We start from the raw sequence: 13,043 nt of genomic DNA, 5'->3' as shown, positions 1-13,043 counted from the left end.
GTGACCAGAATGAAAAGGACGTGGTGACCGACGGAGAGAAAAGGGAGAAGAGAAGAAAATAGGATAAATTACACCATGAGTCATTAGAAAAAAGGATAAACTACAATATGGGTCATTAAACTTTACTATATTTCATCTTTTACTCACCAAAACGATATTGTTTTAGAGTATATTTGAGTTTTTTATTTTGTTTGTTGGTTGCTTGGTGCAGTGAGCTAAGAGACTTTGGATTTATAGCTCCAATTTGGGAATCACTCCGATCTGTTAATAATTATGAGGGAAGAAGACTCAAATTGGTTCTCCAGATGGGAGGAGGAGCTGCCATCCCCGGAGGAGCTTATGCCTCTTTCCCAATCCCTAATTACTCCTGATCTTGCTCTCGCCTTCGACATTCGCAACCCCAACCATGCCCAACACCAACAGCCTCCTCCTCCTCCGCCTTCCTCGGCTCTACAACCCCCTTCTCAACCCTACTTTTCCGAATTTGCCGCCGATTCCGGGGACCTGGGATCCGAGGCAGCCGGGGATGAGCCCGCGCGCACTCTCAAGCGGCCTCGCCTCGTGTGGACCCCACAGCTCCACAAGAGATTCGTTGACGCCGTGGCTCATTTGGGGATCAAGAACGCCGTCCCCAAGACCATAATGCAGTTAATGAGTGTCGATGGCTTGACGAGAGAAAACGTTGCGAGCCATTTGCAGAAGTATCGCCTTTATTTGAAGAGAATGCAAGGCTTGTCGGGTGGTAGTGGAGGTGGTGCCAACGGCGGATCTGGTGGTGCCGGATTAGGGGCCTCCGCTGATCCAGCGATGGACCATTTGTTTGCAAGCTCACCGGTTCCGCCACACTTTCTTCATCCTGGTCGGGCTAATTCAGAGCATTTCTTACCCTTCGTGCCAGTGCCAGCACTGCAGCATCACCAGCAACAGCAGCAAATACTGGCGGCCGCTGTAGGACATCCTCATTTGCAGTCTCAGTATCATCGGCCACAAATGGGGCTCTACGAGTCATCTCCAAATAGCCAATTCGAGCACCCTTTCTTAGGCAGGCAGACCCAGCAGCCAATGCAAAGGATGAGAGGGATGCCGGGGCATAATCAAGCTCCCGGTAGTTATGTAGAAGATTTGGAATCTGCCAATGGCAATGGTGGAAGGAAGGTTCTTACATTATTTCCTACTGGGGACGATTGATTCAAATCTTTGGTAATTATTGACACCCCATTTTCATCATGCAACTATTCTTCTTTATTTTAGTTAGCCTTTTCTTCAAGTTTCATCATGTAGAGTCTTGGTGGGTAGTTATTCCTATTTCTGGCTTTTTTTTAAGTGATACTGAAGGGGTGCTGGTGACCGGAAATGAACTTCAATTTCTGCATTTCATCTTGAGCTGGTAGGTACTGTAATTGATCTGTTCGTTCTTTTTCACTACACTCTATCGGGTCATTGTTGCAGTGTCAATTCTGCAGGCTTCTAGGTCTGCAATTAAGTTGTTAGTTGCAGTCTGTTTTCTCTGTCAGCTTCTGGTGATGGATTTAATCCTGAGGTCACTCTAACAAACAGTATGTTCTTTAGGCCTATCATGCTTGCAATTACATTGGTCTGCTGGTATAAGTTAATCTGGATTTCTTTGTGGCTGGTTATTGGGAATCATATCAATTAACTTGAACTTTAGAGTCTGCTTGCATGGGAGGTCTTTCAGCCAGCAAGGTGGTTTTGAGGCTACATGACTAAATTTTGAGCTTGAGGTGGGGAAAAAGACATGCTTGACCATTGGTCCCTGGTCAGTTTCTTTGTTTGTTACAATCGGTATTGAGGTTATCAAGTTTCCAAAATTCTCTTCTGTGTTAATCGTCTGTTTTTCTTAGTTCAGTGTTATGTAGAGGTAAGTTGTACATTGTATGACTCCATAGAATGCTTTGGACCTCTGATATGAAGGGCAACTCAGGGATCTCTGACTTTTTTTTTCTCTTTTCTATTTTTTCTTTGTAAGTCTTATCCTAATGAACATTACCTGCATTTCTGAAATATCATAGCATCTTTAACTTTTCGTGTTACTGAATGAAATAAATCTGTGGTGCAAAGTAGAACACTCAGAATTTCTGGTCAATTAATAATGCAGAATTTGTTGGCATACTGTTTAAGCATATTATCTTTGGTCCTCTTTCTCCATCATTTCTGGCTGAAGTATTAAATCCTAGAAGAAAGAAGGCAGTGTTATGGTTGCCTTTATGCGAAAGACAGAAGTCAATAAGTTTCTATTAGTAAGATTTCGAACTGGAACAATTTATTTAGCAAATATTTTACTGCAATTAAAAGTCCATTTTACTTTCCTTAATTATAGTTTCTTATTCTACAAGAACAGAACCATGTGTTACCTTTTAGGGGCAATTATTAGTAATAAGATAAGACAAATTATTCCAATTTATAGAGGTGTAAGACTCTCTTCCTAATGAGTCTAAGATTAGGAGCTCCCTTTGACGAGTTCCATATATAATTTAATTATAGGTTCGTTAAAAGGTATGAGTCCATAGGTAAGGCTTATCAGTTAAATCCATGAATCGTCTAGTGACTCGATCCATAACCTATGACCATAACAACTTAGCATCAGAGCAGTCAATACAGGCGATTTCAATGCAAAAGAGTTTAGGGCTTTGTTACTAATAGTGCAAAAAATTAATGAAACAATAGTAGAAGCCAAGTCATGAATTGTAGTAAGCATCACATAAATCGGATCTAAATTGGGAAATGAATTGCAACAACTGTCACTAAAATTGTAGGCATTTGTTGGTTTTGATCGAAAAAACGAAATAAAGTTTGATGCGAGCACGTGCAACAGTAACCAATACCATTGTAGAATGGATAATAAGACGGAACTGCCGACAGGATTTGAAGTGGTGTCGTGGTACTCAGCTTAATTTTCCAACCTTTGATGGATAAGAGAATTCGTTAATTTGGTTACACCAATGCGAAAATTCTTTTCCAATTAGCAGACAGCTGAATTAGACAAGTTTTGTTTGGTCCTTTTTCAGATGGTGGTGAGGTGCAATATGGTACTGTGAGATGGACGAGAAGGAACCAAATCTCAAGTGGGAAGCATTCAAGGAATGTTGCACTTTGAGATTTGACCCAACCACTATGCAGCAACCTTTTAGATTAACTAGTTAGCTTGAATTAGGCTACAAAGGTTGAGGAGTATCAGTGTCAATTTCAAGGGCTGTTGACATGTGTTAGTACAACGTGAGTGAACCAACTGGTCGAATTTTTTTATATAGGATTAACGGGCTCAATTAGGCTTGATGTGGAGATGCAAAATCCCTTGAACCTTGTGCAGACAATGAATTTGGCACTGGCTTTTGAAAAGAAGCAACAACTATGGAAAGAACTATCAATCAAAACAAGTCTTTCAGTGAATTGCTTAGTGACTGGATTGATAATTCATGACCATAACATAAAGCAAACTAGAGAAAGAATTTTGACGTAAATACTTGTTGCATTGAGAGTAAAGCATTTTGGTAATTAGAAAAGCCATGTAAATTTTGCTGTTTTATTACCCTTTCAGTGCTCTATAGTCTATACCATTGTTTGAATGTTGGAGCTTTTTCATTTCTAGGCCTACTATGCTTTCTTTTCCTTAATAAGTAAGATATCTATCTCATGGTTTAGTGACATTTTGAAATTCCCAACTATGCTTTCTTTTCCTTAATAAGTAGGATCTTTATCTCATGGTTTAGTGAAATTTTGAAATTCTGACCAGAGGCAACTATTTATACAAGCAAGCAGAGCATCAGATCATATACGTCCCCTTGGTTTCTTTAATTTTTCAGAATTGGAGTCTGTTTTCCCACAATGGATTCTATAATATAAGCTTCCTTGCGGTTACATTACCCATCTATTATCTCTAAATTGACCCATCTATTATCTCTAAATTGACTATAGTAGTCGCCTAAGTTTAACCTTGCAATTGATCATGATTGTTTACTTTAGCCTTTAAGTGGCGGCAGCAGTGGTATAATTTGCTGTTACACTCTGATTGCTGTTTATAGGTAATTTGCATGTGCTCTTATCATCTGAAATGTATGTTCTTCGATTTACCATATTTGTATGGTGTTCCTCCTTTTTACATATTTATGTCTGTTCTTCTATTTCTCTAGATAGTTGAATGAACTTCTCTAACAAGGACCTAGTAGGTAAGCATGGCCATTCATCTGTTTAACTGCTAATTAGCCTTGAGCGGTTTTGCCCGGGTAAATATGTCTTGGATTATATCTTTGGGTCATATTGTGGCTGTGATGAAAAATTGCTCTGCTTATATTCCAAATGGGTGAGAACAGAAAAATATCTCCTCTGAGCAACTCAACAATAGCTTTAACATATAACAAATAGTGATCCTTTTGAGCTTTTTGGTGCTTACAACTCTACTAGGACATCTTTGGAGTCAACTTTGGATTATACATCAAGTGATCTTGTGGGCTGCTAGTACCCAAAATTCTATTACTTCCAGAATTCCATCCAAGAGGAATGATAGTTTGATTTTGTAGCTGTGTTTTAACATCTTGCACAGTATGAAAATTGTTCTAGAGGGCATTTGTATTTGATACATTTGATATTGCAGTTGTGATTTGGTGGCAATGTATTGCTAGCTTTTGATGGTAGGGTGATTCAGTGTTCTCTTTTGATAAACAAGATAAGTAGGGGATTTAGTAGTACAAAAGTTTTGTGCTTTTCCCAAATTAGGCTTGCCATAAATGACTTGGAGGTGGAACTTTTAGATTGGGGTTTAGTTTTCTGTTTGATTATTGGAACTGCTAACTGCAGCCAAGTGTAGTCTTCAACCTTCGATTCTAGTTGTTACCGGAGATTAGGAATGCTAATGATTACGATTCTGTTGTTGACTGTTACAGCATGGTCCACGTTAATCTGCATGGTATTATTTGCTTCTACCTGTTAGATTTTAACCACAAAAGGTATTTCAAGAGTAAAGATGGTGGGAACACTGGTGTGTACATAATCGAACTCTCGTACATTAAGGTTATCGACATCTCGTGCACTCTCTCAAGGGATGAAACGGTACATCCTGCCGAGTGCTAAGAACAACAACAACCGCTGTCCTTTCAATCTTTGCATTGGGATTTTGGAGAATGAATGGATGGATGACATTTGAAGTTCTTCTGAAGAGGGTGAGTAAACATTTAATTGATATTTATTTCTTTGAGAAAATGCATGATCCATGGATGCAAAATCTGATCAGGTGAAGAACCAAATTGATGAGCATCATTCATGCAGTCAATTGTTAAATTGGATATTGGGATTATAGTATTTGCAATTCTGTTTCTTACCTAGCCTGAAGCTTGGGGTTCAAGTCAATTAGTTCGTGGTGAGTACGATTGATGATGGAAGAAGATCATAGAAGATGAATGCCTGATAAATTCAGTGAGACTTGTACCCACCTGAACGTGTGAGACCCTCATATGGTATCCTCCGTCCCTTTAAGAATATTTTTGTTACATTCACTTTTATCTTAAAGTTTCGTCAACCTATGATCATGTTCAATTTTCATTATCATACAATGCCCAAAAAAACATATTAAATTAAATAAAAAGTTAAAAAGAATTGAAAACCCTATCCTAATTCCTAACTATATTAATGTAATGAACATTTTATATTAAAGTATAATGTTGGATAATTTGATAAATGATAAATAAATAAATATCAAATTTTTTTTTATAAAAAAAAATCATAAATTATTATAATAAAACGCGAACCACATGAATTATGATGATTGCGCCATCTCTTATTGAAGTAATAAGATCCTGGATTGGCAGAATAATGGTATCCATGATTGCTCCAATATTTTGTTGCGGTTGACTCACTACTATTTATTTGTTTTCAAGGAGGAAAAAAAATGAAAACAACAAGGGTAAACTATATCCACAGTCACCAGACTATTAGTAAGATTACATATTGGTTGTTTAATTTTTAAAAAAAAAATCGTTTTCATCATTGGACTAATCAGTGTGTATTATTTCATTCGTTGCACCGTGTAAATGACACTGGCCATCGTTTTTGCACATATAGTCGAGACAAAAATGTTGTTAAATTCATTATCGCCTTATTTCCATCCCACTCCCTATTGCTCACTCTAAATGATAAATATATTATAAATAAAAATTTTAAAAATAATTTTGATAATAGTTTTGTTGCATATACTACTGATTGAATTCTGGAATTTTTGTACCTGTGATGCATTTAAAAACATTTATAATGTATTTCAGGCATTATTTGTAAAGTTTTTATTTTTTTAATTTATTTGAATTCGAGTTGGAGTTATTTTTTAATTTATCAATTAAATTTTTTTCATGATTTATTATTTCTCTAAAGAAATGATGACAGTTGAAATAATAGAGATGGAAGTTTTTGTTCCCGGTTGACATCCCTAGGCGAGAAAAAAATATATTTTATTTCGTGGTGTTTATTTATTGAATGTTAAATGTTTAAAAATAAAATTAGTAATAAAAATTTTTATTAATATGTCACGTTATTTATATGATGTGAATAATTATTTTATAATTGATGATATAAGTGATGAAAAATAAAATATTTGAAAATAGAATGATTAAAATAAAAAATATAATAATAATAATAATGATGATGATAAATGTTTCTAACATTTGAGTGAATATCCAGTTGGATGGATTTTTTTTTTGTAACATTTTGATCTCAACATTTTATTTTTGGGTAGAAAATCCCTCCGTATATAAAAATCGTTGGTCAACAAACAATTAACACTTAAAAATAAGAGTTACTAAATGAAATGTTGAGCATCAAAATACTTAAAAAATTAAACTAACTATTTAATCAAATTTTATGAGATTTTTACCTTAAAATAAAACAATAGAAATTAAAATATTCAAAGAAAACCAGGAATTGATTCAATCAAATATTAAGATATTGTTTTCATATTATACCAATAAAAAATAGGGTAAAGTACACAAAAGGTCCCCTGACAATAAGGTAGTGATGTATTAAGTTCATTAACTATTGAAAGTTACAAAATGATCTTCTAACTATTTAGTGCTGCTTTATTGAGTCCCTCAACTATTAAAAGTTACAAAATGGTCACCTGACTATTCATTATGTTCCAAACTCATCATTTTTCGTAAAAAATTGACGATATTCTGAGTTGATCATTAACATGTTGATTGCGATATGATGAATTATAATCCAAGAATTCCAAATAACTATCACATCTCATTCATCATATTAACATCAAGCTCAAAAAATTGTCAATTTTTTCTCGAAAAGGATGAGTTTATAATATAATGCATAGTCAGGTGACTATATTGTACCATATAATAGTCGAGGGACTTAACAAAGCAACATTCTATAGTCGAAGGACCATTTCATAACTTTTAATGATCGAGGGACTTAATAAAGTAATACCCTATAATCAGTGGCGAATCCATTGAGGGCTAGGGGACACTTGCCCATCCTGAAATTCGAATTTTCTTCTATTAGTTACTTATTTTATTCATGGTATACACCATGAAATTTTATTATACACACTCTGAAATATGAATTTTCTTTGATTAATGAACTATTTTATTGGTGGTGTCTACCCTGTAATTTTACTTATGCCTACTTCATTCAAAAAATTTATATTGTTAACATATATATGCCCACCTCAAAAGTATTTTTGAATCCGTCACTTCCTATAATCGGGAGACTGTTTGTGTAATTTACCCTTAAAAATAAAACAAAAATGATGATTATTGTAATTGTTTATTTTTCTTAAAAAATGGAAGAAAATGCATGATTCAACTTATTTCAGTAGTTAAATGAATCGTTATTATTCATAGAGATAATGAGTTTAGAACAAAATATTTAGATTAGATAATGTTTTGTAATCACTCTACCTTAAGAAAAATATGTAAAATGTAGAAAAGAAAGGAAAGGAATAATAAGAAAAGCATGAAACAGAGTAGGCATTGGTAAAAGCTGAAAAGAAGAAAACAAAGATCCACCTCGAACCTCCCTCCACTCTGCGTCTTTCTTTCGCTCTCAACGTGAGATTTGCTTCCTCTTATTCTTGTTTTTTTTTTTCAAAGAATAAACAATTTTTTATTACTAATTCCTAAAATATGTGAGTAAATTCTGAAACTCGATAATCTTTTTGTTTGTTGGTTGCTTGGTGCAGTGAGCTAAGAGGCTTTGGATTTACAGCTCCAATTTGGGATTCACTGCTATCTGTAAATAATTATGAGGGAAGAAGACTCAAATTGGTTCTCCAGATGGGAGGAGGAGCTGCCATCCCCGGAGGAGCTTATGCCTCTGTCCCAATCCCTAATTACTCCTGATCTTGCTCTCGCCTTCGACATTCGACCCAACCATGCCCAACACCAACAGCCTCCTCCTTCGCCTTCCTCGGCTCTACTGCCCCCTTCTCAACCCTCCTTGTCCGAATTTGCCGCCGATTCCGGGGACCTGGGATCCGGGGCAGCCGGGGATGAGCCCGCGCGCACACTCAAGCGGCCTCGCCTCGTGTGGACCCCACAGCTCCACAAGAGATTCGTCGACGCTGTGGCTCATTTGGGGATCAAGAATGCTGTCCCCAAGACCATAATGCAGTTGATGAGTGTCGATGGCTTGACGAGAGAAAACGTTGCGAGCCATTTGCAGAAGTATCGCCTTTATTTGAAGAGAATGCAAGGCTTGTCTGGTGGTAGCGGAGGCGGTGCCAACGGAGGATCTGGTGGTGCAGGATTAGGGGCCTCCGCTGATCCAGCGACGGACCATTTGTTTGCAAGTTCACCGGTTCCACCACACTTTCTTCATCCTGGTCGAGCTAATTCAGAGCATTTCTTACCTTTCGTGCCAGTGCCACCACTGCAGCATCACCAACAACAGCAGCAAATGCTGGCGGCTGCGGTAGGGCATCCTCATTTGCAGTCTCAGTATCATCGGCCACAAATGGGGCTGTACGGGTCATCTCCAAATAGTCAATTCGAGCATCCTTTCTTAGGCAGGCAGACGCAGCAACCAATGCGCAGGATGGGAGGGACGCCGGTGCACAATCAAGCTCCCAGTAGTTATGTGGAAGATTTGGAATCTGCCAATGGCAATTGTGGAAAGAAGGTTCTTACATTATTTCCTACTGGGGATGATTGATTCAAAACTTTGGTAATTATTGACACCCTTTCTTCAAATTAGCCTTTCTTCAAGTTTCATCATGTAGAGTCTTGGTGGGTAGTTATTCATATTTCTGGCTTTTTAAAGCTATCATGAGGGGGTGCTGCTGATCGGAAATGAATTTCAATTTCTGAATTTCATCTTGAGCTTGTTGGCACTGTACTTAATTTGTTACGTTTTTTTTACTAGACTCTGCTGATCATTGTTGCAGTGTCAGTTCTTCAGACTTCTAGGTCTGTAAATAAGTTGTCCGTTGCAGACTGTTTTCTCTGTCAGCTTCTTGTGATGGATTTAATCCTGAGCTCACTCTAAGCACCAATATGTTCTTTAGGCCTATCATGCTTGCAATTACATTGGTCTGCTGGTATAAATTAATCTGGATTTCTTTGTGGCTATGGTTGCTGGGAATCGTCTCAATTAACTTAAAATTTAGAGTCTGCTTGCATGGGAGTCCTTTCAGCCAACAAGGTGGTTTTGAGGCTACATGACTAAAATTTGAACTTGAGGTGGGGAAAAAAGACATAATCATCCCTAGTCAGTTTCTTTGTTTATTGCAGTTGGTACTGAGATTCTCAAGTTTCCAAAATTCTCTTCTGTGTTAATCATTTGTTTGTCTTGGTTCAGTTTTATGTAGAGGTAAGTTGTACAATGTTTGACTCTGACCTGTGATATGAAAGACAACTCGAGGATCTCTGACCATCTTTTCATTCTTCTCTGAGTTTTCTTTGTAAAGTCTTATCCTAACGAACATTAGCTGCTTTTCTGAAATTTCACAGCACCTATAACTGTTTCTTGTGTTATTGAATGACACAAATCGCTAGTGTGAAGTAGAACACTCAGCATTTCTGATCAATAAATAATGTAGATTTTGTTGGCGTATTGTTTAAACATATTAGCTTCGGTCTTCTTTCTCAGTTTTTTCTCGCTGAAATATTAGAACCTAGAAAAAAAAAGGCAGTCAATTAAACTATAATCAGTTCTATTTTGTGGTGAAGTATTACGGTTGCCTTTTTGGGCAAGACAGAAGTCAAAGGCGCCCAGAAGGTAAAGTATACTAATAGATTTATATTAGTAATATTTCGAATTAGAATAATTTATTTAGAAAATATTTTATTGCAATCGAAACCCTATGAAACATTTAAGGGGACGATAAGACAAATTATTCCAATTTATAGAGGTTTAAGACTCTCTTCCTAACGAGTCTAAGGTTAGAAGCTCCCCTTGATGAGTTCTATATATTATTCAATTATAGGTTCTTCACAAGGTAGGAATTGATAGGTAAGGTTTATCAATCAAAGCCATGATTCGTCTAGTGGCTCGATCCATAACCTGTGACCCTAACAACTTAACATCAAAGCCAGACACTATGGGCTATTTCAATGCAAAAGAGTTGAGGGCTTTGTTACTAGAAGCGCAAAAAATTAATGAACAAGAGTAGAAGAAGCCAAGTCAGGAATGGTAGCAAGCATCACACAAATCGAGTCTAAATTGGGAAATGAATTGCAACAACTGTCACTACCATTGTAGTCACTTGTTGGTTTCAACTGAAACAGCGAAAGGAAGTTTGATGGGAGCATGAGCAACAATAACACCGTTGACAGGGTTTGAAGTGGTGTTGTGGTACACAGAGCTTGGTTTTCCAACATTTGATGGGTTGGAGGATTAGATAATTTGGTTACGCTGGTGTGATAAATTCTTCTCCAATTAGCAGACAACAGAAATATACACGTTTTGTTTGGTGCTTTTTCACATGTTAGTAAGGTGCAATATGGCACTATCAGATGGAGCCGAAGGAACCGAGTCTCACATGAGAGGCATTCAAGGAATGTTACCCTTTGAGATTTGACCTACCACTATGCTGTAACCATTTTGATCAACTAAGTAACTTGAACTAGACTAGAACTGTTGAGGAGTATCAGCACCAATTTCCAGGGCTGTTGGCACATGGTAGTACAATGTGAGTGAACCAGCAGTTCGAATATTTTAATGCAGGATTAACGGACTCAATGAGGCTTGATGTGGAGATGCAAAATTCCCTGAACCTCTTTTAGGCAATGAACATGGCATGGGCCTTTGAGATGAAGCAACAACTAAAGAAAGAATTATCAATCAAAGTAGGTCTTCCAGTGAATTGCCTTGTGACTTGATCAATAACTTCGACCATAACTTAAAGCAAACTAGAAAAAGAATTTTGGTGTCAATGTTTGTTGCATTGAGAGTGAAGCATTTTTTTAACTAGAGTACACAAGCCATATGAATTGTGCTGTTTTATTACCCTTTCAGTACTCTATTTCATTGTTTAAATGATTGGGCTTTTTCATTTCTAAGCCAACTATGCTTTCTTTTGCTTAATAAGTAGGGACTTTATATCACGGTTTAGTGACATTTTGAAGTTCTGACTATTGGTAAGTATTTATGCAAGTATGCAGATTAGACTATATACGTCCCCTTCATGATTTCTTTAATTTTTCAAAACTGGAGGCTGATTTCCCATAATGGAATCTATGATATGAGCTTCCTTGTGATTACAATACCATAGTTGCATAATGTTCTTCTTTACATTTTTTTCTTTGTTAATTCTTCTAATTCGCTATATAGGTGAATGAACTTTTCTAACAAGGACTGAAGAGGTAAGCACGTCCATTTACCTGTTTAACAGCGTATTAAACTTGACGCTTTTGCCAAGGCAAATGTGCCTGGGATGTTGTCCATATCTTTGGTTCATCTTGTAGCTGTGATGAAAAAAAAATGTTCTGCTTATGTTCCAGATGGGTGAGAACAGAAAAATATCACATCAAGTAACTCAACAATAGCTTCAACATATTACAGATAGTGATCCTTTTGAACTTTTTAGAGCTTACAACTCTGCTAAGACACCTTTGGAGTCAACCCTGGATTATACATCAAGTGGTCTTGTGGGCTAACTATAGTTGAAAATTCTACCACTTTAAGAATTCCATTCAAGAGGAATGATATTTTGATTTTGTAGCAATGTGGTCTCATTCAATATTTCAACATATTGTGCTGAAGTTGATTTGTGTTTGATGATGTATTACCAGGTTTTGATGGTAAGGTGACTGTTTGTGTTCTCTTTTGATAAAGTAGATAAGTTGGGCATTTAGTATTGCTAAAAGGTTTGGATGTCTGTTTGCTTTTCCCAAATTAGGCATGTCATAGATAACTTGGACAAATCGAGTGTGGAACTTTTAGATTTGGCTTTAGTTTTCTATTTAATTAGAAGAGCTACTTACTGCAGTAGAGTAGAGTAGTCGGACCTATGATTTTATGTTAGAGAGTAAATTTATAAAATTTTAGGAATGGCGAAAATAAATTATCAGTAAAAAATACATAGAAAATATCTAAAACGTATGAAAATTTGACTAGTGACCGTTTAGCTGATGATTGTTTGTCTAAATGGAAACTAAACATGGATGTTTGGGCTAAGAAATGTTGCAGGTGATCGTTGTAGCATGGTCCCCATTAACTGTTGGGTTTACTGGTCTGCATAATCGAACTCTAGTACAGTTTGGGATTCATGGCTGGGGTCAGGGTTACCAATATCTGGTTCGCTCTCTCAATGGGTGAAATGGTAGGGTTGAGCAACAAAACCGTAACGTTCAGAGTCTATGGTTCACAAGTTTAAAAATTATGGTTACTTGAACTGAATAAAATTTGATTTTTTTTATTTTATAATTAAATTTAATCATTTTATAATGCAAAAATAAGTTTTTATATTTTAAAATAGTGAAATAACTTATAAATATTATATTTGAAGTATTAATTATCTTTCAGTTAAAAATGATTTTATAAATAAAATTTAGAACTTTACCAAATATTGTTTATAATTCATAAAACGGAGC

The 13,043-nt window shown here is 36.3% G+C and overlaps 2 protein-coding genes across 5 annotated transcripts; both read left to right on the top strand.

Moving 5' to 3' along the window:
- The first annotated feature begins 234 nt into the window (after nt 1-234).
- On the top strand, nt 235-1,458 carry LOC120155689 (transcription factor MYBC1-like). 2 transcript variants are annotated; one of them, XM_039167189.1, is made up of 2 exons: nt 239-760; nt 794-1,456. In XM_039167189.1, the coding sequence occupies exons 1-2, from the start codon at nt 274-276 to the stop codon at nt 1,186-1,188; spliced, it is 882 nt and encodes a 293-aa protein (XP_039023120.1). In that variant the 5' UTR covers nt 239-273; the 3' UTR covers nt 1,189-1,456. The 2 variants fall into 2 exon arrangements, with proteins under 2 accessions (XP_039023118.1, XP_039023120.1); XM_039167187.1 differs by having other exon boundaries at nt 235-1,458.
- A 6,500-nt stretch (nt 1,459-7,958) lies between these two features.
- Nucleotides 7,959-12,146, top strand: LOC120155705 (transcription factor MYBC1-like). 3 transcript variants are annotated; one of them, XM_039167206.1, is made up of 4 exons: nt 7,959-8,060; nt 8,192-9,174; nt 11,782-11,813; nt 11,952-12,138. In XM_039167206.1, the coding sequence occupies exon 2, from the start codon at nt 8,254-8,256 to the stop codon at nt 9,160-9,162; it is 909 nt and encodes a 302-aa protein (XP_039023137.1). In that variant the 5' UTR covers nt 7,959-8,060; nt 8,192-8,253; the 3' UTR covers nt 9,163-9,174; nt 11,782-11,813; nt 11,952-12,138. The 3 variants fall into 3 exon arrangements, with proteins under 3 accessions (XP_039023137.1, XP_039023131.1, XP_039023127.1); XM_039167200.1 differs by having other exon boundaries at nt 11,782-12,146; XM_039167196.1 differs by lacking the exons at nt 11,782-11,813; nt 11,952-12,138 and having other exon boundaries at nt 8,192-9,859.
- Nucleotides 12,147-13,043: the final 897 nt, after the last annotated feature.

This window comes from Hibiscus syriacus, unplaced genomic scaffold (assembly GCF_006381635.1).
Source record: "Hibiscus syriacus cultivar Baekdansim isolate YM2019G1 unplaced genomic scaffold, ASM638163v2 tig00002840_pilon, whole genome shotgun sequence".
Classification (NCBI taxonomy): domain Eukaryota; kingdom Viridiplantae; phylum Streptophyta; class Magnoliopsida; order Malvales; family Malvaceae; genus Hibiscus; species Hibiscus syriacus.
This window is presented reverse-complemented; position numbering and strand designations above follow the sequence as displayed.